General features: G+C 44.4%; 1 protein-coding gene across 1 annotated transcript in view; it reads right to left on the bottom strand.

Annotated features, from left to right (window-relative positions):
* The window catches only part of LOC144821209 (protein NEDD1-like), a 752,172-nt gene that overhangs the window by 586,001 nt on the left and 139,750 nt on the right, over positions 1–26,421 (bottom strand). Inside the window, exon 2 of the mRNA XM_078677987.1 lies at positions 7,680–7,823. Within this exon, the coding sequence (XP_078534113.1) occupies positions 7,680–7,815 (136 nt within the window). The 5' untranslated portion in view covers positions 7,816–7,823. The remainder of the gene's footprint in view (positions 1–7,679; positions 7,824–26,421) is intronic.

The raw sequence follows: 26,421 nt of genomic DNA on the forward strand, positions 1-26,421 counted from the left end.
TTGCTCGCAAAAAGACCCTCCGCTCGATTGGCACACAGCCGCGGCAGAACGGACAAAAGGACATTGCCCGCGTTCCAAGGCACTGCATGGTATCTGTTCCCAACTTTGATACCCCAATCTGGACCTTTATAACACAAAAGACACGCAAGTGTTTCTAGTGCCAGTACGAAGATAATAGGACATATAGGACATCCCTGCAGGGTGGTCCTATGCAGCTGCCAATTAGCTGTGTAAACATTTCCAATGCTTTTCCTGGCCATGCGCCTTGTGTACAGCATTGGTATCCATTTCAGAAGGTTTCCTTTAACCCCCAGGGGCTTAAGCACCGCAAACTAACAGGGCCATTGGAGGGTATCGTCACCCTGTAGTCTTAAAATGGAAATCCACTTTACTGTAAACAGGCAGACCGTGCAAGATGGACAGCAGAGTATTAGTAAGGGAGGGTCATCCCAATTGCCTACCATTCAAACAGAACAGCATTCACAACAGTACGACAAGCACTCCATTTAAAGAGGTTTAGATCCAGATATCTAGGTGTTAAACCAAGGTGATTAATTGAGAATCACTGGAGCATTCCAAAGAGACGATAATTTGGCCAGGGAGAAATTTCAATTAGGTCTGTGTAATCTCACATCATTTTGGTGATTTTGTGTCACCTCTGTTATTCGAGATTCCCAAAATCAAAGACCACATTGCATAATTATGTGCTGTACATGGCAAAAATTTAGCATGAGGGCACAGGAACTAAACAAACAACTAGCGGCCAGATTCATCAAGGTAAGGAATTGCGAGTCCTTAATAGCGAATTTTAAGGATTCGCTATTAAGGACTCGCAAAACGGGATTCATGTAGGAATCTCAATTGAATTTGCGATTCCCACTGATTCCTTATTTGCGATTAGCTAATTGCTAATCGTAAATAAGGAATGACTCCCCATTCATTCCTATGGGCCTAAAGGCCCATAGGAATGAATGGGGAGTCATTCCTTATTTGCGATTAGCAATTAGCTAATCGCAAATAAGATTGCAACTAGTTCAAGGGGCACCAAAAAAGAAGATAAGTCTCGTTCCTCCCTCCAAGCAGCAACCAGGAAGTAGCAACACAGAAATAGGACTAACTCGCCCTCAGAAGAAAGGGAAACTGGTCATTCCGAACACTGACAATAACTGACAAAGGACTAACACTGCTGCCTATATACTATTTAGGCAGCCATCTTGAACAACCTGCTGAGCAGCATTAATTGCAAAAAAAAAAAAGGTATTTACATCACCACACTCGAGTACATTGTTTACCTTTCACATATCTATGTACCTACACCTCCGTGTGATAGAGTGTATACCTTAATTGCAGTATTACACTTCTACGTGTACCTGGATATATTTACCTACACCTAACTCACTCTGCACCTATTGCACCTATCTCACCCTGCTCATTAGCGTCACCTGACGCATTAACGTGCAGTGGGCATATGTTTTTGCTACATTATTTCAGCAGTATTATACGCATAGCTGATTGTTTATATATATAGTTATATACCTATGTATGCTGCTCCCATCTCTTTTTATGCCTATAATGCACCTAGTTGCTAACACATATTTAGCTCTCTCACTAGTGCCTCTTCTGTCCCTGTAACATATGGTCTGCAGTTATCTCTTGTGACCCATGTACCATATTGTCCCACTAGTGCCCTTTCTGACCCCTGTAACATATGGTCTGCAGTTGTCTCTTTTGACCTATGTAACATACTGTCTACAGGCATTTGTAACATTTTGTTTGCATCTATCTGCGATCCTGCACATCTCTTCTGCTCAATATCCCACACCCACCTTTCACCTTCCTAACATGGATCACTGCGGCAAGCACACATTTAAAATAATCTACCCACCCGCACTCACAAAAAAAGCCGCTAAACGCTTTAAACACAACCTCCTGAGGTCCCACCCTGAAAGACCCTTTGCCGACACCTACTTCTCTCCGGTAAATGGATCCCTGAACACTGATATCATCTTCCACACCGCACGCAGAGCTCAATGGAGAAAAACCTTCCAGGCCTTACTCAACGTCTCCACCATCAGGAAATCCGCTCATGGACTATCACTCTCCATCGCTCCATCCAAACGCTTCCCTGGCAGTACAGCCATTACTATTTACAATAACGGGATTGTTCTAATTCAAGCCACAGACAGGAACCTGGAACTACTCGACAACCTGTTCCCCACTTTCAAAGAGCACCTCTCCAATCGGCGGCCCTCCACACATACCCCAATCCAACTGAACCAGAACTCCTCACCTCCAACTAACGTCTCAGAACGACCCACCGCCTCTGACCCTCACAACGCAACTCTATGCCTTCCCAATTACCCCCCCAATCTTTCCACCCCCGCCACTCCCTACACCCGCGCCGCACCTAGCTCTCCCCCCAGCCGTGTCCTCTCTCCCCCCACTCCCTGCGCCCCCCCTCCTGGCCCCCACTCCTCCCTCAACACCCCCCACCCTACTCTTTGCACTCAAACAACTCCTGTCATACACCCCTCCCTCAACATCTCCTTACTCACTCCCTGCACTCCTGCCACTCCTAGCCCTCACTCCTCACTCAACGGCGCACCCTCCAGTCTCGGCACTCAACCCACTCCAGACCTACACCCCTCCCTCAACATCTCCCCCCCACCCCCACTCAAAGAAATCCTGACATACACCCCCCCTCGACATCTCCCCCCCACTCCCTGCACTCCCGCCACTCCTAGCCTTCACTCCGCCCGCATCAGCGCCCCCCTTATTCTCGGCACTCAACCCATGCCAGACATACACCCCACCCTCAACATATCCCCCCCGCCACTCCAAGCCTCCACTCTTCCCTCAACAGTTCACTCCCCACCCTTAGCCCCACCCCACTCCTGGTCCCCACTCCCCCCTCAACATCTCCCCCCCCACTCTCACTCCCCATCACTACACTTGCCCCCCCGCACGACCAGTCTCCACTTGTCCCGCATTTGCCTCACCCCTCCTGTCGCTGATTACCCTTCCAATAACTCTAACCCCACTCCCAACGTCACGCTGGATATAATCATGACCACCCTCCTCCAAGTGAAAGAAGAGCTCCACTCGCTCAAAGAGTTACTCCTCCCGCACCCCGAGCACCCCCCTCACGACCACTTCTCAACGAATGAACTCCCCCCCACATCCTAGGCACCCCTTACATGGGACTTCTATCCCCTCTCGCAATACCTCCAACAGGCCTAAGCGCACTATCAAGACACTTCCTAACCGCCCCTTACATTGGACCTCTATCCCCTCTCGCAATACCGCCAACCGCCCCCAGCGCGCAATCAAGACTCTCTCGGACCGTGACATACACACCCTACTCAGCACATATGTCCCGGCAACCCAAAACAGCTTAAACGCCACGCACATGTCCATTTTTACGATTCTCTCCAACCCTAGCAGGCACCCCACGCATAGCAACAGAGGCTCTGTTCCCAACAACCTCACTAAAGTCCCTCTCGCTACGGTACCCTCCACCTCCCCTTGCACCCCCAGACTCAAATGCACACTTCTCAACTGTAGATCGGCCCAAAAACACGCGACGGAGGTCGCTGACCTCATCTTGTCTAGGAACCTTGACCTGGCCATACTAACTGAAACATGGTTAACTGAAGCCTCCAATCCTATCATGGATATCCTAGTCCCCCCCCCCCCCCAACTACTGCATCTCTAGACTGGACAGGCCCAACAACAAGACAGGTGGCGGAATCGCCTGCATTTACAAGAGCAACCTCTCTATTAACAAAGTCTCCGCTCCTTCTCTTACCTCCTGTGAATACTTCTGCCTTGATGTCACCAGTGAGAACAAACCTGTATGTTCACTACACATCATGTACCACCCCCCGGGGACAACATCGTCTTCTCCCAACAACTCATGGACACAATATCAATCAACGCAGGACGGCAAAACACACAAATTTACCTTGGTGACTACAATCTCCATTGGAATGACTGCGGTGACGCAGTAGTTAATAGCCTCAAAAGTTTCCTTACTGCTTCGGACCTCACTCAAATTTGCAACACCCCGACACATGACAAAGGCTCTATCCTCGACCTGGTCATTTCCAAAGAAGGCACCACTCAACTTGACTCAATACAACCATGTGACTGGTCAGACCACCATATTATCACATTCCTCATCAAGGAAAAAGTAAAACTCATCCCGGTGCAATACGCCAGGCCCAAAGTCTGGAAAAGAGACAGGAGGAAACTCAATCCAAACTCTCTACCCCCCAACAGCTGCAATATCCTACTCCCCCCCCACCGACGCTACTGACGTTCAGGACCTAACTGACCACTATCTCAACTCCATGGCCTCAATAATCAATGAGGCCGCTCCAATGCAACTGAAAAGAGTATCCACTAAGATATCCAACCCCTGGTACAACGGGAGTCTCAATGAAGAGAGACGGGCTATGCGAACGGCAGAGCGCACCTGGAGAGCAGTTCCCTCGACATTGCATCTCAAAACTCTGAGGAAAAAGAGAAATGCATACTTCAGGAAAATAAAACGCTCAAAGTCAGAGTTCTTCAGAATGCAGCTAGACCAAGCGAAAAACCGTCCAAGTAAATTGTTCGAGCTAATCCGATCTCAATCTAAGGAACAACCCCCAGCTGTCGACATCATGAGCACTACTCCTTCCTGTGAAGATTTCTCAGCTTTCTTTAACAAAAAAACTGACAATATAAGGAGCGACCTCCTCATTGACGCAAGCCTCTACTCAATACCCAACTGCTCAACACCAAATAAACTAAAAAACAATGCGACATGGGCATCTTTTGACACCTACTCTGAAGAAGAACTTGACAGAATACTCAGCACCCTAAAACCATCCAATCACCTCACTGACCCTCTTCCTGCTAACGCCGTAAAAGACTTCATCCCTTTGCTACTCCCACTCTGGACTAAAATTATCAATAGCTCACTACAACAAGGAACCATCCCGGACTCCCTCAAAGTTGGACAAGTTTCACCTTTATTGAAGAAACCAACTGCTGACCCCACGGACCTAAACAACTACCGTCCGATTACCAACATTCCCACTCTCGCCAAACTTTTAGAAAAATGCGTCCAACTACAAATGACAAAGCACATAGAACAGTTTGATCTCCTCAACCCACACCAATCAGGCTTCCGAGCAGGGCACAGTACTGAAACCGCGATGACTCACATAATTAACGACGCCATCCAAATCTTAGATCAAAAGGATACCTGCCTCCTCATCCTTCTTGATCGCTCTTCAGCATTCGACACAGTGAAACATGAGAACTTACTCGAACTCCTTAAGACAAGAATGGGCTTCTCTGGGTCTGTGCTTCGTTGGTTCACTTCCTTTCTACACAACAGGTCTCAAAAATTCAAGAGCAAAAACCTGATGTCTTCCCCAGTACCGGTATCGTTAGGTGTCCCGCAAGGTTCCTGCCTATCCCCTACTTTGTTTAACCTTGTTATGGAACCTCTCACCACTCTGTTACAAGCATCCAATGTACACTTTCACATGTACGCTGATGACACGCAAATATATCTCAAGGTACAATCCCCCAAAGACATCCTGAGTCTGAATTCAACGATCAGAAGCACCCAATCCTGGCTGGCTGACAACCACCTCAAACTCAATGCTATGAAGACTGAGTTCCTCCTAATCTCACCTCCCACGAAAACATCTTCCGCACAAACATGGCTTAAGCACCTAACAGCACTCAATGTCCAACCGACCATCGTGGACTCAGCAAAATCCCTGGGCATAACACTCGACACCAACCTCAACATGCAGCAGCATATCAGTAAGGCTACTAAGGGGGCGAACTTCCAAATAAATACCTTGAGGAAACTGAAACCCTTCCTCCCAGCAAAAGACTTCCAAACAGCAGTACGAGCTCTAGTCATCCCTCGCATAGACTACGGCAGCGTGGCCCTCTGTGGCCTCCCCCTAACGACAACTGCACCCCTCAGAGCGTCACTAAATGCGGCTGCAAGACTCATCACTGGATCAAAAAAGCACTCGCATATCTCCCCTGACTTCAAATCCTTGAACTGGCTGCCTCTTGAAGCCAGAATACAGCTGAAAATTGCCTGCTTGACGCACAAGTCTATACACCTGAAATCACCCAGCTACCTCACTCATAAGTTGACAATGTCCGGTGGGTCCAGAGCTACCAGGAGCACAAACAATCTTCTGTTGAAACCGCGAAGATTCCGGAAGGAAAAAACTTACAAACGCTCCTTCTCTGGAATGGCGCCCAGGATCTGGAACGCACTTCCTCCTGAAACGAGGCTCATCTCTTCCTCCCTTCTTTTTAAGAAAGAAGTCAAAAGTATCCTTATGGCTAAATACACTTGAACAACTCGTGTGATTTACATTGCGAACAGTATTATCTGTATTCTGTTATGATATAGCCTTTATATTCCTATGTACGTGTGTCTGGACTTATATTAGTCTAAAGTGCTTAGATCCTTGCTCCCTCATATCAGTTTTTTATCGATTTCGGTATTATTCACAACGTTTTGATGGCCTACGCTCCAACTAGGCCGTGCTACCTCATACCTGTACTTTACGTAATTTTTCTTTTTTTTGCTATGTACATGAACTTGATGATCTACCTCCCTACTATGCCCCCTTGTTCCCTTACCCTTCCACCTACCTGTGTAAAGCGCTCTGTTATCTGCAAAGATCTTGTTCGCGCTATATAAAACTCTCAAAATAAATAAATAAAAATAAATTGCGATTTCAAGGGTGCCAGGGGTGTCCAAAGGACACCCTGTAGCACCCCTGAAATGTAATCTACATTGGTGTTGCGCACACACATGTCAAAAGGACATGTGTGTGTGTGTAACATGCAACTTAGAAAAATGCATTTAAATGCATTTTTCTAAGTTTTCGCTATTCACCACGAGGTTTGACCTCGCGGTAAATAGCGGCCCAAAATTGCGATTTCGCAATTTTAAAATGGTTCATGAATTGCATTTCAGGAATCTCAAATAGAGATTCCTTAAATGCAATTCCTCGCAAATGTGCGAATTCTTTATTAGCGAATTTTGCATTTGGGGTGATGAATCCCAAATGCAAAAATTGCACTCGCAAAGGGCCAGATTCTCAGAATCTGGCCCTTTGCGAGCGCAATTAAGCTTGATGAATCTGGCTGTAGATTGCGAGCGGCTGCTTTTGTGGTGTGAAATTAATCCTCCCTTCCAAAATTGACAGAAGGATACAATGGGAGCTAAAATATATCACAAAAACAGTTTTTTGCATTTCATGTAATTATACGTAACGTTTCGGAAACGCCCGCAAACGTCCTCCATCCATGGACAATAAATACACTCCTTATTTCTTCAAAGGAATACCGGAATGAGAAAGAAAACCTTTCACATGGAACGGATTGAATTTTTCTCACGCAATGTGTTCATTGATTTACTCATACTTAACAGAGTTCTGAAAGAAGTAACTGAAGATGAAGCGACTTGAGTAGGAATAATGATTAACTAATGAAATAAAACCGGTTATGTTTGTCATGCTGGATCATGACATGGCGAAAAAGGTACACTTTCACAAGCATAATCTGTGAATAATCTGCGAATATCTTAATTATTGAAACATTCAAATAATTAGCAATTTCAAAATAGTCTTTGTAAAGGATACTGTCAGCGCTCCAACTCAGAGATGCAATTCCACTAGGGGAAATATGTGGATTAAAGTGCTCTACCTTCTCCATCGAAGCATAATCCCATATTTTAATATCTTCACCAGCAGTCGCAAATCTGAGGAAATCCTGCATAACTGGACCTAGTAAAGAAGTCACACATTTTTAGAAAGCAGTCTAAATCTTGTAATTATTTAGATATCAATAAACGATCAGATTATTTATTAAGAGACCTCCATTCAGGAAAAGTTATTAGATCTATTATGATGATTTAGTTCATCCCCCATTTAAAATGGATTCAAATTCACAGAAGTTGTGAAGCAGCATTATAATTATTCCACCTCAGAGGTCAGATTACAGTTATATTCTCCAATGACGGTCTTCCAAAATAGAATTAGATATTCAACAAGTATCTATATCATTTTACGGTGATCACGTCAGCATAGTTATTGATAATTCACTTTGGATTGTTAATTTCAAATTCATGTTTTGGCCATATGTACGCTTTTCTCCCTTGTTGTTTTATATGTCATGTATGTTATGTATGTGTTGTTCTTCTATTGTGTTAGGTTTTGTAGCTGTATATGATTATGTCCATGATGCATGTGCTTGATTTATTTGCTAATTAGTCAGATGTCCGAATAGTGTGTATTTCTTTTGTTCATCATTTCTTTGGGTTGTTTTTCTGTCTCATGAGTATTGATGTAGTCTATATATTATTGTTTGTAGGATGTATATTTACTTTTCTATAAAAAAAACAATTTTTCTACTTTCCTTTCCAAAAAAAACTAACGATGACAAATAAATAAATATTCTTTGAACTGATCTGTGGGTGATCTTTACTCATTCTTGGAGCTACTGCCCAATTTTTACTTATCCTGTGGGGGCTTCCTCTGTCCTTTGTTTGTATTTTCCCTGGTTTGGATGTTCCCCCAGAATGAGTCTCTCAGGGTCCCTCTTTGTTTATATGCAATGTATTTGTGCAACATACATACACACACACTAACTCAATGAAAACAGCACAAAGAGACTCCACACCGGTTTAGAAATATAGTTTGTTATATTCTGAACAAAACAAGACCAAAACGATAAAAATCAGATGAGTACGTTTCAAATTACTTCATTAAATGCACAACAGAAATGGAGTGCTGAAATTGAATTCACTATTAGTTGATCCTGTTGGGTAATGCTAGGCAAATGCGGGATAAAACTGTTGATCGAGGCAGTGGCAGTTGTTTACAAACACAGGTCGTGCCCAACGGGCACTGGTCAAGAAATCTGCATGGGTCCTTCTGGGACTGGCACGTGCAGCAAAGGAGAGTTGTCTGCGAATGTGCAGCCAGAGTAATGGACTTCGCGAACCCCAGGTTGGAATGACAGTACCATTCGGAAGCCACAGGGGCCTCGCGTCATTCTGGTCAAGGTTGGCATGCAGCACTGGGTCTCCCCACATGCATGGGCAGCACTGTCACAGAGCCTTTTGCTGTAAAGGCAACCAGGAGCTGCGGTGTCACTGGTCACAGGCTCTTAGAGTATTACCACGGCGATGTGCTGAGTCGGGGCAAAGAGGGCAAAGCTGGGTCTCTACGCCCGACAAGGAGCTCGATTTGGAGCAGCACAACCTGGCGAACGGGCCCAGATAGTTGAAGTGAAATTTCCGGACTCCCGTATGGCAAAGTCCTTTGGCATCAGTTGAAGTCTTTGATGGCCCTGAGACTTTAGGAACAGGGGCAAGCTAGCAAGCACTAGGAGAGCAGTTTTAAGTTCAGCACACAAAAGCTAGAAGGCAGCAGACCAGCACAACAAGGCAGGTAGAAAAGTGGCAGTCCCTCCTGCAGTACAGCAATCAGAGAGCAGCAGGCCAACACAGCAGAGCAGTTAGCAGAGTGGCAGTCCCTCCTGGCAGGACAGTAGTCCTTCTAACATGTATTAAAGACAGGCTGTCAGGCAGACAGAGCAGTAAGTACAGAGAAAGGTCCACTTTCTAAAAGTTATGAACCCGGAAGTCCGTTAGAACAGGGAGGCCGCAAATCGTCGAACTGACTTTAAATTAACTGCCAAACGTATAACGCTCCAGACCATAGCACCATGTCGCCTACGTAAAAGCGTCGATGCCAGGTCTCTAAAAATTTGTGTTTGGTAGAATACGGCTCATATCCTGACTTAAAGTGAAAAAAAGTCAGAGCTGTACCTGTATTTGATTTTAACCGCTAAGTATTACAGTGGTTCTAATTGACAAAGAATATATATCCACTATCAAAGCAGTAAGGCTGCATCCTTGTGGCCTCTCGGTGGGACAAATAGCACCACAAACTAAAGTATCGGAACATAATCCAATTTACTATAAGATTTGTAGAAAGTTCTTTTAGTCCCGATGAAGGTGAAAACATCAAGATGTCACCAAAACGCAGCGTCAACTGTTTTTTCTAAGTGCTTTTAATCTAATTAGTGTGATATATTTAGATTGTAACCCCTGGTGGAAGGAGTGTTATTGTGTTCATTGAATGAACAAGTAAGTTTACTGTATACTGAAGATATTTTTATTTCAATAAATTGCAATTCGATTTCTTCAAACAATTTCCCCATGTGCTGGGTATTCCTCATGCTAGGTTAGGTGGTTCCTCAAATAGACACTTGTACGAGATTTAGTGATATGCTGACAAACAATTGGTCGATGGTGAGGTGTTTTGCCCTCCTGATATCAGACTGTAGGGACTTCTTTTCTTTTGGCACTTTCTAAAAGTGACATTTCTAAAACGGTAAGGATAAATCCAACTTCACCAGTAAGGAGGATTTATCCTTACCATTCCATTCAACATGGAAAGGCTACTCCTCTCTGATCAGGAATTACCACTTAAAATGATATAAGGGAATTCCCAATGCGAACTTATGAGACAGGTAGGTTTCACAGTAGTGAAGAATGAATCTAGCTGTTTGTCACTACCAGGATATGCAACACAACAATACATGCCCTACCTTTTACTTACATAGCACCCTGCCCTTAGGGCTACCTAGAGCCTACCTCAGGGGTGAAGTATATGTACTAAAAGGGGAGTTTAGGACATGGCAAGTAGTTTAAATGCCAAATCGAAGTGGCAGTAAACTGCCCACATAGGCACCGCAGTGGTAGGCCTGAGACAGGTTTAAAAGCCTACTTCTGTGGGTGGTACAAAAGGGGGTGGTGATGGACGGAGCATCTGAACCAATCAAACACTCACACCCAGTCAACAGATCTGGGTTTAATCCATCACCGTTCTTTGCCCACTCTGCCACCCCAGTTCAGACATGGCCATATGGAAATCAGTCTGACCCTGTGCCTCATGGGAACAGTCCAGCCGAACTGCCAAGCCATGCCTTCCCTGGACCGGAATCAAGCTTCCTAGGACCGGTTTCTGGCATTCCAGCCGTCTTCACCCAGGCTTGCTTGAATCCAGTGGCAAAGTGAGCAAGGGAATGAACGTCTGAGCATACCCTGCCAACTTATGGCGACAAAGCGGTACAAAAGGGGGTGGTGATGGACGGAGCATCTGAACCAATCAAACACTCACACCCAGTCAACAGATCTGGGTTTAATCCATCACCGTTCTTTAGCCCACTCTGCCACCCCAGTTCAGACATGGCCATATGCAAATCAGTCTGACCCTCTGCCTCATGGGAACAGTCCAGCCCGAACTGCCAAGCCATGCCTTCCCTGGACCGGAATCAAGCTTCCTAGGACTGGTTTCTGGCATTCCAGCCGTCTTCAGCCAGGCTTGCTTGAATCCAGTGGCAAAGTGAGCAAGGGAATGAACGTCTGAGCATACCCTGCCAACGTATGGCGACAAAGCGGTACAAAAGGGGGTGGTGATGGACGGAGCATCTGAACCAATCAAACACTCACACCCAGTCAACAGATCTGGGTTTAATCCATCACCGTTCTTTAGCCCACTCTGCCACCCCAGTTCAGACATGGCCATATGCAAATCAGTCTGACCCTGTGCCTCATGGGAACAGTCCAGCCCCAACTGCCAAGCCATGCCTTCCCTGGACCTGAAACAAGCTTCCTAGGACCGGTTTCTGACATTCCAGCCGTCTTCAGCCAGGCTTGCTTGAATCCAGTGGCAAAGTGAGCAAGGGACTCAACGTCTGAGCATACCCTGCCAACTTATGGCGACAAAGCGGTACAAAAGGGGGTGGTGATGGACAGAGCATCTGAACCAATCAAACACTCACACCCAGTCAACAGATCTGGGTTTAATCAATCACCGTTCTTTAGCCCACTCTGCCACCCCAGTTCAGACATGGCCATATGCAAATCAGTCTGACCCTGTGCCTCATGGGAACAGTCCAGCCCGAACTGCCAAGCCATGCCTTCCCTGGACCTGCCCTTCTATTCAGCACTCCATTGCTTACTAACTAGGGGTGCAATCGCTACATAAATACTTTTACATGCATAGCCAAAGCCACACCAAATCTGGACTAGATTGGATTCAATTTTGGACTCCTTACATCGATTGTATTCAGACATTTGAAATTTTAGGAACAACAGAGTAGATTTTCATAGTTTTAAAACATGCTTTAAGTAAATTGTTTGGAATCTTAGCTATGAATTCTCCCAGGCACAGCACTATAAATAAGTAAAAATTATGCATCAAATTTGATGTGCACTTATAACCCATTAGAATAATAGATGCTCTTTCAAAAATGGGGGGGATACACATTTTTCAGAGGGTGGGAGGTAAAGATTTATAGAGTTTCTGAATAATTTGGTGATGTATAGGGTGAGCGGTCATGTTCTGCGGAATATTCACGGACCAAAACACGCATTGTAAACCAAACTGATATCTGAAAACTGCAAAAATTGCCCATGATTAAGCTTGCTAAATACCTTCATCACCTGCCAAATAAAAAGTATTTTCACAATTCGTTCAAATGAATACGGTTACATTCACAAATGTGGACCACGTGCACACCTTTCACTGAATACAATGCACATCACACTAAACTCACTTAATACAAATACATGAATATAGCATGTGAAAAGGTATGCATGCTTTTGACTCCAGTATTGAATGCACAGTCACACACAACACAATCACACATTTGTGTATAAAGGTGGGCAAGCCAAGAGAATTCAAAGAAAAAGCCGAGCTTGAGCCGTGCAGGGGTCCTACTTCGCTTACAGACCCTAAGGACGAGCAAAGGTTGCATAAAAAAAAAGAAATGTGATTTACTATTTTTTTTTGTAAACCTCCGAAGAGACCAACATTCTGCAGAAGAGGTAATCAAAAATACTAAGGCTCTTTCACATAAAAACATTTTGAAAATAAGTGTTTATTTACTGTACATTTGTGTTTCAACTTTCTTCAACAATTGCCATAAACTGCTTGTATAAAGAGATGCATTTTGAGATGTAAAGGGTGTAATCACGGTGTCTTCTCTGCCTTCAATCACACATTAATGTCCCAGATATCAATAATAATAATAATACACATTACTTTCTGCTTGCCTCGGATGTAGTTTGTGATCTGGGCCAGCTACAACTTTACATGTGCAATCTAGTTATTTGTGTGCATAACATAGTTTCACTGAAACAACAAATGTTAACCCCTTCGCTGCGGGGCAATTTACCCCGCAGTGCGAGAGGTGGAGGGGCTGGGCGTGGCGCTGCCATACTGAGGACGGCTTACGGCTGTCATGAGTCACAGTAGGTGTGTTTTCTTATGACGGCTGGGAGCCATCCGAACTCCGCCCACTGAATAATTCTCCCTCACAGGCAGGGAATTAACCGCACGTGGGCGGAGCGGTAATGTTCGGAAGACTCCCGGCCGTCATGACAACATAGCTACCGTCATGAGTACACAAGGTGTTAAAGTAACCGTACATTACGTTAATATGTCAATAACAACATTATTATTTTGAACTAAAAAAAAAATGAAAAACACAGACGGAGCTAACTATAACCTGCGCCCATACATGCACTGCTTATGATCTCACATTTTAGATCAGTCATGACATGTTCTATTTCATAATTCATTACATCATTGATGACCTCTCAAATGAAATCATTGATAACATCACTGATGAAATAACTGGTAACATCAACCAATGTGTGTGTGTTTTTTTAACTACCATATTACTTTTCTACCTAATTTTGTAAAGTTGGTGTGCAGCTAATTGGTATAAGGGTTTACAAAACGCATGTGCTCCTAGTTAGTGGTGGGCAATTTATTCCGCTCAGCCGGCAGAGTTGCTTACCCTAGGGGGCAGCCCAAATCACCCTTTAGAATTTTGGGCAGTTACGCACAGAAACTAAAAGACTATGGGGCAAATGTATCAACATAACCATTTGCGATTTTTAAATAGCGATTAAGGAATCGCTATTTAGAAATCGCAAAATGGCATGTATGTAAAAAGATTGCTTTTTTTTGCGTTTTCCTAATCTTCCTTATTTGCGAATTCGCAATTTGAGAATTCGGAAATAAGGAATAATTTCCCATTCATCTCTATGGGCCAGGAGGCCCATAGGAATGATTGTGAAATACATCTCAATTTGTAATTCGCAATTTGCTAATCGCAAATTGAGAATAATTTCAAGGGTGCAGGGGTGTCTCAAGGACACCCTGCTGCACCCCTGAAATGTACATGTGTGTGCATATGGCGCACATACATGGCCTATGGGCATGTGTGTGCGTCACATGCCACCTTCAAATATGCGAAATTGTGCATTTTTCAAGAATTCGCAAACTACCATCAACTACAAGTTGGTGGTAATTTGCGATTTCTTAACCAAAATTCGCAATTCAAAAATGCTATGGCAAAATAAGGAATCGCAAATTTTTGCGATTCCTTATTTTGCAAATTTTTGATGCATGCCAAAACATGCACATAGACCGTTTGCGATTCGCAAAGGCCGAAATTCTGCGAATTTCAGCCTTTGCGATTCACAAAAGGCTTGATACATCTAGGCCTATAATTCTTGTGGGACAAATAAATGTATTTTTGTCTACAATAATACTTCAGTTATTATTGTATCATATCATGAATAAATAGTCGGCCAAAACATCATTCCTAAATTAGCGCTCCTGCGAGAGTCTCTTGAGACTCCTGTGGACCCAACTGTCCACATATATAATTATTTTCCAACCTTAATTTCTCAAAAACGACTGAACAGATTCACACAGGGGCAGCTGGCATGCATATGCCCTCCGTCAGCTCCGTGGACTACATCTTTCAGGAAATACCACTACCCAATCCTGGTGCTACTCTCACCAGCATGAGAACAGTGTCAGGATTGCATGGAGCGTCCTGGCTGAATGCTCCTTACAGCCCTTTATGCCTGTGATTGGTCTCCACTCAGCTAGTGGAAAGCTGCAAGGTGCGCATGTCACTTCGGCCGGCTCAAGAGAGCCAGCCAAACTGACGTGTACTTTGGAGAGTCCATCTTGCTCCTCCAGTCCTCTCTGCTGATAATCTGCAGCTGAGGAGCACATGCCTCTCGTCTCCCGGATGAAGGCTGACGCGTGCTAAACGTGACAAAATGGCAATGAAATGATTTCATTGCCATTTTATTATTCACCCTCACGGAGAAACCACCACTGGATTCACACCAAATCACTTCCTGCCAAATTTCTAGTCACTCCATTCAGCAGTTTTTGCTGTAGCCCTTCTTAAAAAAGTTATGGAAAATTAATGGTGAATTTTCGTTTTGGGACGCATGCACAAACTAGTCAAAAAGTAGCAACGTTTGAGAAAGTTTTGTGGAGAATTTTCAAATGGTGCCAAATTTATTAGCAAAACATAAAACGCTCTTACTATGGAAGAGCTGACCTAACTATAACATACAAGTGACAACATTAACAATTTGTACTAAAAAAAACAAAAACACAGGAATTCACAAGTATAACTTACACCCCAAAGTGCACTACTTGAGGACACAACCGAGCGCCTTTTCGGCTCCATCGGGAATAGTGCAGGATAGGCTCATTTTGGGCTAGAGGTCCAAGAGGATCCTGAACTGAGTGAGACAGAGGAATCTGCTTTCAGCCAAGCCTAAGCCTTCAAGGGGTCGACCATCTCTACTTGTGTCACTTTCAGATGCCGACCATACGCAGAGGCACTTGTATACTCTCATGGATTCTAACTTTCCAACACAACTCTGAGGTCTATTTTCTGGCACTAGTTACTGGACAGTATCCTAGTGATACTACGCCTCGTCCTCCAAATGAATCAAAAAGGCTGTAAATAGGCATTGTAAAACTTGATCTGTCAAGGGCAGTGAGAGAAGCAGTCACAACTTACACCAAGAGGTAGAAGAGGGTTTGGAGCAAATTAATAGATCGTTTGTACATGACTGTACTGCCACAGTTAGATTAATGTATTTAAATTAAGTATGCATTAGAAAAAAAATGCAAGTTCATTTAAAAATAAATTGTCCAATCCAATAACCAGTTGCATCCAATCTACAACTGAAAACTCATTGGATAGAGGGAGTGCCAAAGTGTGTCTTCCCCACCTGTGTTGTCCCCTTCAACTAACCAAGCATATGCCAACAAAATACCACTTGCAGCAAGTATAAATAATTCACTTATGTATATTTGGCCTGTAACTCACAGTACCAAAATATTCATTTGAAACACAAACTATTGTAGATAACTTTTAACCATACCAGCATTGTGTCAAAAACACATGCCTCCAGTACTTAATTTAAAGTGGTGGTTTAAGGTGGGCCTTACCGGCATTCATTTATGGGGAATGGCGAAAATTTGTCGGAGTACATTTTGATCCAGTGCAAGTAGGACAAAAACACAGAAGGGGAATAGAGGATGAAGAAAAGAGACGGGGGGGGGGTGTGGTGGTGGATTAGATAGGCATAAGGTGGAATTAAGACTACTCAGCCTTGGTATTCGGCACCTCAACTTATTATTTCATAAATTAAATTCTATGGCGCTTCCCGCAAACATTTCTTTTCTTAAAAATAAAAATGGGTGTTTGTTTGAATCTTTATAGTTTGAGTGTTTTTATCCAGTTTTTCATAGTTTTTTTTATATAGAACTGTTACAAACATTAATGTCAAGTCATTCATTTTAATAAATTAAGTAAAATGATACTGATAGTACACAAACTCATTGCTCAAAAGTGCATCTTTAAAACAAATGCGTCTTAGCATGGACTGCAATGAGGAAACCAAAAAGAGAAGTTTCTTCTACCTTATAGAAGTAAGACACCTTTCGAAGCATAATTTACCTTTTAGGTGGTAAAGTACTGTAATTCAAATTACATGTAAGCCCATAGCCAATATTTTGCTCTAGAAAAAGTTTCAGGCATCTTCAGCAAAATTTGGGCACTCTTTAATCTACATTTTTTGGTCAAGCATTCAAGACCTGTTGTAACTTCTCTTGTGGGATGAAAGCCCCCCTCTAATTTTCATTTGTTTGTTTTAGTGTAGTTTCAAAATCCTTGCTCACTAGTAATCAGTCCTGCCTCTTTGTCCCTCCTTTTTCTCTTTGGTTCACAGCAGGGACTGTCATTATGCTACGGTTCTTTATCTGTTCTTCGGGGGACTAATTTCCTTGGTCTGTTACTGTTTGCCTGTGTTCCTTTTTTACGCCATAAGATTTTACATTATATTATAGCATTCCTCTCTCCCACCTTCTCTTAATGCCACGGTTGCCAGTGCTGCTTCCTGCACTGTGCCTGCTGCTCCGTTGCCCCGGACGTTGGCTAGCACTGGTTTCTGCAGAAAACTGTAGGTATGAGCTCTTTCTACCACAGTGGCGCCCGTTTCACGAGCACCACCCTGGTTTCCCTTTCATTGTTGTGTCTTTGACCCCTTTCCTCCCTCCCTTCCCTCCCTCCCCCACCCTTCCAATCAGTCAGTGGGCTCCAGGGCTTTCGTCAGAGCTCACAGCGTCTTTCCTGCTCCTTTGCCTGCCACGGACGTACTCTACTCTTCTGGGAACCGAGCCTCCCCACTGCAGCGGACTCGCTGGTGTGAGCGCGTCTTGCAATCGGCAAGACCTGTCATCGCTCCCAGCTGGAGTCCGGTGGGTTGAGGCTTAGAGGCAAGCTCTAGTGCGGAGCGCACCGACCGGGGGACTGCGAGGACCAGCATTCCAGAGTCAGCCCAGCTGGTGCCTCTTCCCCCGGCGGCCGCGCCCACCGCTTTCCGCCTCATTACCTTTCGCGACACCCGCTCCGCGGGTGCCGCTCACAGCGTCTTTCCTGCTCCTTTGCCTGCCACGGACGTACTCTACTCCGCCTGAAACTCTTCTGGGAACCGAGCCTCCCCACTGCAGCGGACTCGCTGGTGTGAGCGCGTCTTGCAATCGGCAAGACCTGTCATCGCTCCCAGCTGGAGTCCGGTGGGTTGAGGCTTAGAGGCAAGCTCTAGTGCGGAGCGCACCGACCGGGGGACTGCGAGGACCAGCATTCCAGAGTCAGCCCAGCTGGTGCCTCTTCCCCCGGCGGCCGCGCCCACCGCTTTCCGCCTCATTACCTTTCGCGACACCCGCTCCGCGGGTGCCGCTTACAGCGTCTTTCCTGCTCCTTTGCCTGCCACGGACGTACTCTACTCCGCCTGAAACTCTTCTGGGAACCGAGCCTCCCCACTGCAGCGGACTCGCTGGTGTGAGCGCGTCTTGCAATCGGCAAGACCTGTCATCGCTCCCAGCTGGAGTCCGGTGGGTTGAGGCTTAGAGGCAAGCTCTAGTGCGGAGCGCACCGACCGGGGGACTGCGAGGACCAGCATTCCAGAGAGTCAGCCCAGCTGGTGCCTCTTCCCCCGGCGGCCACGCCCACCGCCTACACGTATTTCACTGCCATCACCTCCTCCGCGACGCGGGACGCGCGCGGGACAAAGACCGGGCAAAGAGCGGGCCGTTGAGGCCGTTCGAGTACGGCAGAGTCCGGTCCGGGCCCTCCCTCCAAGTCCACATTTCCACGATACCCAACTGTATACCACCGATCGTAACTCCTCCCGACAGACTCCAGAGAAAATGAATACCAGGAGCCACAAGCTGAGGAAATCGAAAAAGGGAGGGATAGGAGAACAACTTTTAGGCCCAATGGACGATTTTCTCACCAGGGCTAATACCTTTATCGATCACAGTATTAGTCTAATAGAGCGAAGAGTATCTACAGACTTAGCGAACGCAAGACGTTCCTCCATGGGCCCATTGGCCACAGCAAGAACTCCAGTGACAGAGAAAGCTCTTCCCGAACCATCCGAAGGAAATAAAAGGCTCAGTCTCCCGAATAATGTAGATCTCTCAGCTTCCCAACTTTCCCTCTCATCTACTAACTCCGACCTAGAAAAAACACCTGAACTCTTACGTGAGTACACACCAGAAGATGAAAGACAAGCAAGAGGGAGGAGGGAGGGGGCCGCAAAGAAGAGGAAGGTTCAGGGAAAAGTAGACCCAGCTAATGGAACTGTAATATCTGAGACAACTGACCTTATTACGCCCTTAAACCTGGCGAGCTCACCCCCAAGAGTGGTGGACACTACCAACCACCAGGTTCTAGTACACCATTCTTCACCTAATAACATCATAAACACTACCGTTATAAATTCACCTGTTATAATTCCTCACAGTAATGATCAATACACCTCTGACCTGGTAAATAACATTACCTCGGTATTAAAACCCTTACTTCAACCCCTTGAAAGAAGACTAATAAATATCGAGACACAAATGTTAATAATTATTAATTCTTTGCAATCTAACTTAACACCTGAGATTCAAAAAAAGGGGACACATAACCAACCTGCGCCCTCTCACCAAAATAAAAAACCTATTCAAACCTGCCCTGTGACAAACCCACAACCGGTCGCAAAAAAACCTCTAGCAGAAAGATTGCCTCCGGTAACAACAACCTCAATTTTAAATACCAATATACCTTCAAAAGCTCCAGCCACAAAAGTAATAAATGTAGCTACGCCAGCACCCAAAACGCCAGTTGTTACAAACATCCCCCAGAATAAACCACAGTCCACGGTAAATAAAGGTATTACGCGAGGAGTCCCTGAATCCAGATCCTACATGAACCTACCTCCCGAAGCATCGCCATTTGTGGTTGTGATGACGGGGGTACCAGAACTAGTTGGGGAGATAGCAGAACCAAAATGGTCATTAAAGAATAAAGTCCAGCATTGGCTGAATATAAATCGCCCATCTCCTCCCAATCGCATAAGTAGGATAGCTACAGTTAGTAGGACCCCCTGGGTGGGACATACAAAAAAAGTAATACAGGGTGATTGTATCGTCATCACATTTGAGGATCCCAAAGTTGCTGAATATATATGCTCTTGGGATCAACATAACCCAACTGGGGGTATAGACACAAAGAATCTTTCTTTTTTTTATCCCAAAAAACATTTTAATAGTCATTTCAACGAACAGAATAACTTTTGGCGTAAAGCAGTCCCACAACCCTGGGAGTTCTCCAATGTTGGATTTAAAATCCCGCCTCAGCAGAACGGCCCTGAGCCCTCCTGGTGGTCAGATGACCAAAATCATCATCAGCAGGACGGCCCATGGCAGATAATGGGACCCGGTAACAGAAGAAGAGATTGGGAACAATGGGGTGCTCCACCACAGAGGCAATATAGACCCAGATATGGAGATACACCATACTGGGAAAACTGGCAGGGCATTCCAACCACGAATCGATATAGTAGTCTGGAGATGGTCGATTGACCATTACCAGTTCCCACTAATGACAATCCAACTATATCACCTCGGGTCTCGGAAAGGAAAATGACCAAAGGCCAAGAGAACAGCTCTTGTACATTATCGGTCATTTTCTGGAACATAGCGGGACTCCGCCCAAAAATAGAAGACGGTTCGGCAGCCAAAATGTTAGAGAATGGCAAAATAATATGCCTCCAGGAAACATGGGCCACAAAAGAGCTACATATTGCAGGCTATAAAACTTTTTTCTCCCCAGCCCTCCCCGGTATTGCAGGCAGACCCAAGGGGGGCTTGATCACTTATATAGCGAATACAATCCCTAATCTGAAACTACTTAAAAGTGAGGACTCACCAAACTACCAACTATTTTCTATATCAGTTGCCAAAGAAACCACTGTCATCCTAGTAAACCTCTATAACAATCTAGAAGAGGACAAGTTCATCAAAATCCTTGCGATAATCCAGGAAAAAATTACTAGATATATCGATCTATATAGGAAGAAAGTCACCGTCCATGTACTATGGGGAGGAGACTTCAACATACATCCCTGCCCGCATTTGAATAACCACAACTGTGGGATGGTGGATGAACAGGACAATCCTCTTGCTCATTTCACCCATGATGGAAAAGGGGAGGCGATGAACAACCTTCTTATAGACCTGGAACTAACAATAATAAATAAGCAAAACTCGGATGACAATACTTTTTGCCCCACCTATCTGGGGAGGGGACACGAGACCACAGTCGACTATGTTCTCGCAACGGATGGACTGAGACAGCTTACCGCAGATTTTATCCTAATGACAAATAATCTAAGTGACCACTCAGCCCTTAGAGTGGATTTGGTCCTCGTAAACCACCCAACAAAGATATCCATAATTGCACATAGCCTTTCCCAAAATCAACTGGAGGTGGGTAAGGCAAATGGCTATACGGTGAAATGGGGTAAAATAGATCCAATTCAGCTAAGCAGCACCATAATCAAGACTCTATACCCTTATATAATGAAATGCTTAGATCTGGACTCCGACGATAACACCGTTCTTGCAAACTTTAGGATTATTTTGGATAAAATCAAACTAATGCTGACAAGAGAAAACAAGCCAAATAACTTAATAAATCCAGGCTGGTTTAACCATGATTGCACCTCATCATTAAATAAACTAAAAGAGGCCCTCAGACAACCAACATGAGATAAGCAACTGATTAAACATCTAAGACAGCAGTATAAAAAGGCCAGGAAACAAAGAAAACAGGAATTGAAACAATCACTATGGAATGATCTACATAAAAGTACACTCACAAAAAACAGTGAGTCTTTCTGGCGGATTGTGAAAACACCTTTTCTTTCTGACACTAATAGACCTCAGATTGATGTAGCAATAGACGAGGAAACCTGGGTAAGCCATTTTTCCCACATCTTCAAAATAACATCTCCAAATGAAGAAACAACCTATCCTCATCCCCCTACCAATTTCCCAATAAACCTGCAATTCGACATCTCTGAGGTCCTGAAAGCTCTGAACTTAAGTAAGGGGGGCAAGGCCCCAGGGCCAGACGGGGTCCCGGTCGACCTTTTTAAACAGCACTTAGATCTCTGGGCACCAATACTTACCAGAGTATGCACTGCTACAGCGAGACTGGGCCTAATGGAGTCTTGGTCTAACTCCATTATGGTACCCATTTTTAAAAAGGGGGATCGCCAAGATGTCAAATGTTACCGACCGATCTCCCTTTTAGATTCCTCAGGAAAAGTAGTTGGCAGAGTAATCTTGGAGCAACTACAAGAATGGGCTGAAGACAACAAGTTATTGTCGGACCTTCAATTCGGTTTCAGAGAAGGGTTTGGAACCGTTGAACAGGCCCTCAATTTAAGTCTAATAGTGTCCAAGTACATTCACGCAAAGCAGGGGACTATGTACATGGTATATGTGGACTTGTCCTCCGCTTTCGACTGCGTCTCTCATTCAAAGCTGTGGACCCTCCTGCGTAACATGGGGGTAGATCCCCCACTATTGGACTTTTTAAGGGTATTATATTCTGACGCTTCTGCGCAAGTGCGCTACGGGACAAAGGGAGAGCTCACTGCATCATTCAAGGTAGAGCGAGGAGTTAGGCAGGGGTGCGTTCTAGCCCCCTTCCTCTTTTCCCTATATACAAACGGGCTAGAGGAGAAAATGCTGAGAGGGGGGCAGGACCTCCCGAGACTAAAACAACGCATGATCCCGGCATTGCTCTACGCGGATGACGCAGTGATCCTGGCGCGCACCCCTATAGAACTTCAGAAATCCCTAAACAAATACGCTGATTTCATGTGCTCACTAGATCTGCACATTAATGTAAAAAAAACCTTTGTAATGGTGGCTGGCGGAGGGAGAAAAAGAACTAAGAACATAACACTAAACAAACAAAACATTGAGAGAACTCCACAGTATCCCTATCTGGGCATAATGATCGACGAAAAGTTAAATTGGAAAGCAGCTATCGAGTCAAGGAGACACCTTTTTAGGAGAGCAAATACGGCCCTGATCAGTTTCTCACAAAGACTTGGAAGGAGATCGCCAGTGGAGATGTTACAAATCTACTCTGCAAAAAGCCTAGCCATTGCCCTATATGGGGCTGGCGTGTGGGGACATGCTGATGCCGGATCCCTTCAAGTAGCTGAGAATTCTTTTTTGAGATTCCTTTTATCTGCCCCCAAGTGCTCATCGACATATGCATGCCATATGGAACTAGGAATTCCTTACATCGAGGACCTAATAAAAGTCCAGCCATTGCTACTCTGGAGGCGCATATGGCTTTCCGATAAGAACATGCTGACCAAGGCCATCCTGGAGGATTCAATGGCCCTGGATAATGCGCACAGGATAGCATGGCTTACCTATGTTAGACGATTCTTCACGGACATGGATCTAGAAAGGTTCTATTCCAGTCCACATTCACTGAATGAGATGAGCAAGAAAGAGCTGAAACAGAAAGCAATGAGTCACCTGGAGTCGCTCAGATTCACATTGCTTTCAAACAAACAATCTGTACAACACGCAAACATGGTACAGATCACACCACACATCCAGCCCTATCTTGCACTGGAAATTAACTCATACGAAAGAATGCTTTTGACTAGACTCAGGCTCAACCTGTTCCACAGATTAGTAGCTTTTCCGCAAATGAACACTTGGGAACCAAAATTGACTTTGTGCCCCTGCGACGAGATTTCAGCACAATCATGCTTGCATACGATCTTATTCTGTAAATATCATCACCCTCACAGAAAAATCTGGCTATATCCATTACTAAGAGCCTGGGGCTTCAGACAATGCCGTCCGGCCATGATTTTCCTACAAATGTTAGATTCGGAGCGCACCCGTTACCATATATTGAACTTTTTAAAATGTATTATCAGGCATCGAAGGAATCTCTAAAAATTTGTTTTGTATGAGATTTTATTAATACTGTAAATTTTATACTGTTGCTTTTATGGTTTTATAATGACAAAAACCGAATAAAGAAATTTATATATATTTCGTCAGAGTAGGCAATAGCAAGCATGCGCTTTTTTTGCTTGCTGGTCCATCGCTTTCTCCTTTCAACAGCTGATTACAAAATTGCTCTCCTCCGAAATAATCCTGTTGCATCTAGCAACCTTGTTCCTGTTTTCTAGAAGACAGTCTGGGCATGAAGACACGCCTGCTCTATGCAAAGGGGAGGTGCATCTGAACCCACCAAGAAGCCATTAGGCAGCTGCCACTAGATCACATTCATAAAAGGCAGCAGAGCACGAGTGAGGCTTGAGAAAACACATGGAAGGGATACTCTTCAGGGTTATTAGAGGACCCTACTTCACAGGAACGATAAGAGACTTGGCAAGGAGATGTAAATAGGATGCTTTTACAGCAATAATGTGCATAAGGTTTCATCTCCCCTTGTATGTTACCTTCGGGCTGTGTTACAAAGATTTTTTTCCTTGATATCTGAACTACATAAAAAACATGTTTCACAGCTGAATTAAAAGACGTGTCCCTTGCAGCTTAACAACTTCCAGTGAAGCTCCTTTTAACCACAATTTCCCAACAGCATGTCAATGATTTAAAATTTAAGTGACGGTTCTTTATTTTCCCAGTCCCACCCCATAAGAGGCTACACTAATCTACAGCAATGTACAGTTTTTGTTTTGCACCATATATGACAAGTTGATGCATCAGTGATTGTGAGCCCAGCAAGGTGGTTTACATAGCCCCAAACAACAATCTAAGGAAACAGTTGAACAATACCCAGAGCTTTAGTGAAGAAATGCTGACCACCAGGACAAATGAAGGAGACCTACTAATTGAACCCAAATCCTCAAGAGTAAAGGTAAAACTGATGAAACACACCAAACGAAACAGCAGACTAACCATGCTTCATTTGACTTAAATTAGTTGCATTTAAAGAGATCGATGACATGCAATGAATCCCTTAACCGTCCACACACTTCACATGTGTGCGGCTCTTCAACCTCAACGTTTGACGAGCAATAAAACGTTACAGAGTGAAGTGGCACACACCTTGATGAAACAAGCATTGGCAATCTAATAGGTCTTGCATTTCCGAGAGTTTGAGCTATTGGCATGCAAATGATTTTTAGGTCTCGCGAAGAGAGAGACCTAATGCCGTCCATCCACAAAGCTGACTTTTACGATCCGGATTTTCGAAAGTGCACGCCTTGTGCACGAGCTTCTGCCTATTCTGCCTATCAGCCTTTCACTGACTGGCTCTTCAAAGGCTCTGCTCCCCGCCCCCCGCCTGCACTTCACGGCCGCTTGCTAATCTCCCCGTGACTCCCCCCTCACCTCTCCCACTCCACTGCTTCAGGCCTCCACCATTTGCTCAGGACATTGCTTGTTTTTGCCGTTTTCTTTGCTAGCGTTCAAATGTGTATGATTTGTTTTTATTATTAATCATTGTTTATTTACTGCTCGTGTCTTTGCTGCATGTTCAGTGTCACCACACTAAACTCCCGAGCCCTCCTCCTGGCGAAATCGTAACAAGGAAGCTGAAAACATTTTTTTAATCTACTCCACTCTGTTCTATGCGTGATTTAAAAAAAATGTGTATGCAGTTCCCCGCTTGTTATGAAATCTTGTTATGGTCAATCCTTGAGAGGAGCTTGGGTGTGATTCAAAGGTTATAGCCTATTAGTGCTCTCAAAAGCATACATTTTTACACACCAATCGCAGAGGGAATTGCGATATCCATTAAAGGACATGGCATCTCGATTTATCTCAATGCTCTGCCATTTATCAGCATGTCAAAATGCCTTTTATGTGATGACAGCACTAAATAAGCGATCAGTTCAATTGAGTGAAGCTTATCCTTCAAGAGTTGAACAAATACACTTGTTGAAGCGTGTAATAATTATCTCCAAAACCTGGTTTAATGCGAGCAGTCTTCTTTTATGTGCTGCCAGGATTTTACTAAGATTACCCAAAGTTGTACAATGGATGTAAAAGTTGTGCTACATCTAGCAGCAAAAAATGTCTCAACAACTTCACGAAATATTTTACAACATGTTGCAGCAGGGGAAATTGGAATACTGTATAGATTTTGCATCATACGGACAAGCACAGTTATGCTCACTTGCATTCCATTAAAGTACTTTAATTAAATCACAGCCGGAGGAAGTTGTGGGCAACGTTATTTATAATGAATACATATGAAGCCCCTTCACTGCACTCCGTAATTTCTAATGCACTAGCGGAAAAACCTTTAGCTAACTATATACTTCCGCATAGAAGACTCATGCCCTGAAGCACTGTTTACGGTCTCCAAGAAAAAATCCTTACCCTAATCTACCACACCATCTATTGTCCGCCCTCAATTAGCCGCTAAAAACAGCCTCTAAAAACAGACCCAGGTTCGTATACCACATGCTGCGCTTTTGCCCGTCCCTGTAAAAGCTTCCATTACAATTACAAACAACAAACAGCTAGTTAGTTATCCCCATCGATATTAAGTTCCCTTATTCCCACTTGGTGTATGTCCTGACCTTGCTATTTCTTGTAAAGCAGTAACATTTAGTGTTCTCAG

This window comes from Lissotriton helveticus, chromosome 1_1 (assembly GCF_964261635.1).
Source record: "Lissotriton helveticus chromosome 1_1, aLisHel1.1, whole genome shotgun sequence".
In the NCBI taxonomy this organism is placed as follows: Eukaryota; Metazoa; Chordata; class Amphibia; order Caudata; family Salamandridae; genus Lissotriton; species Lissotriton helveticus.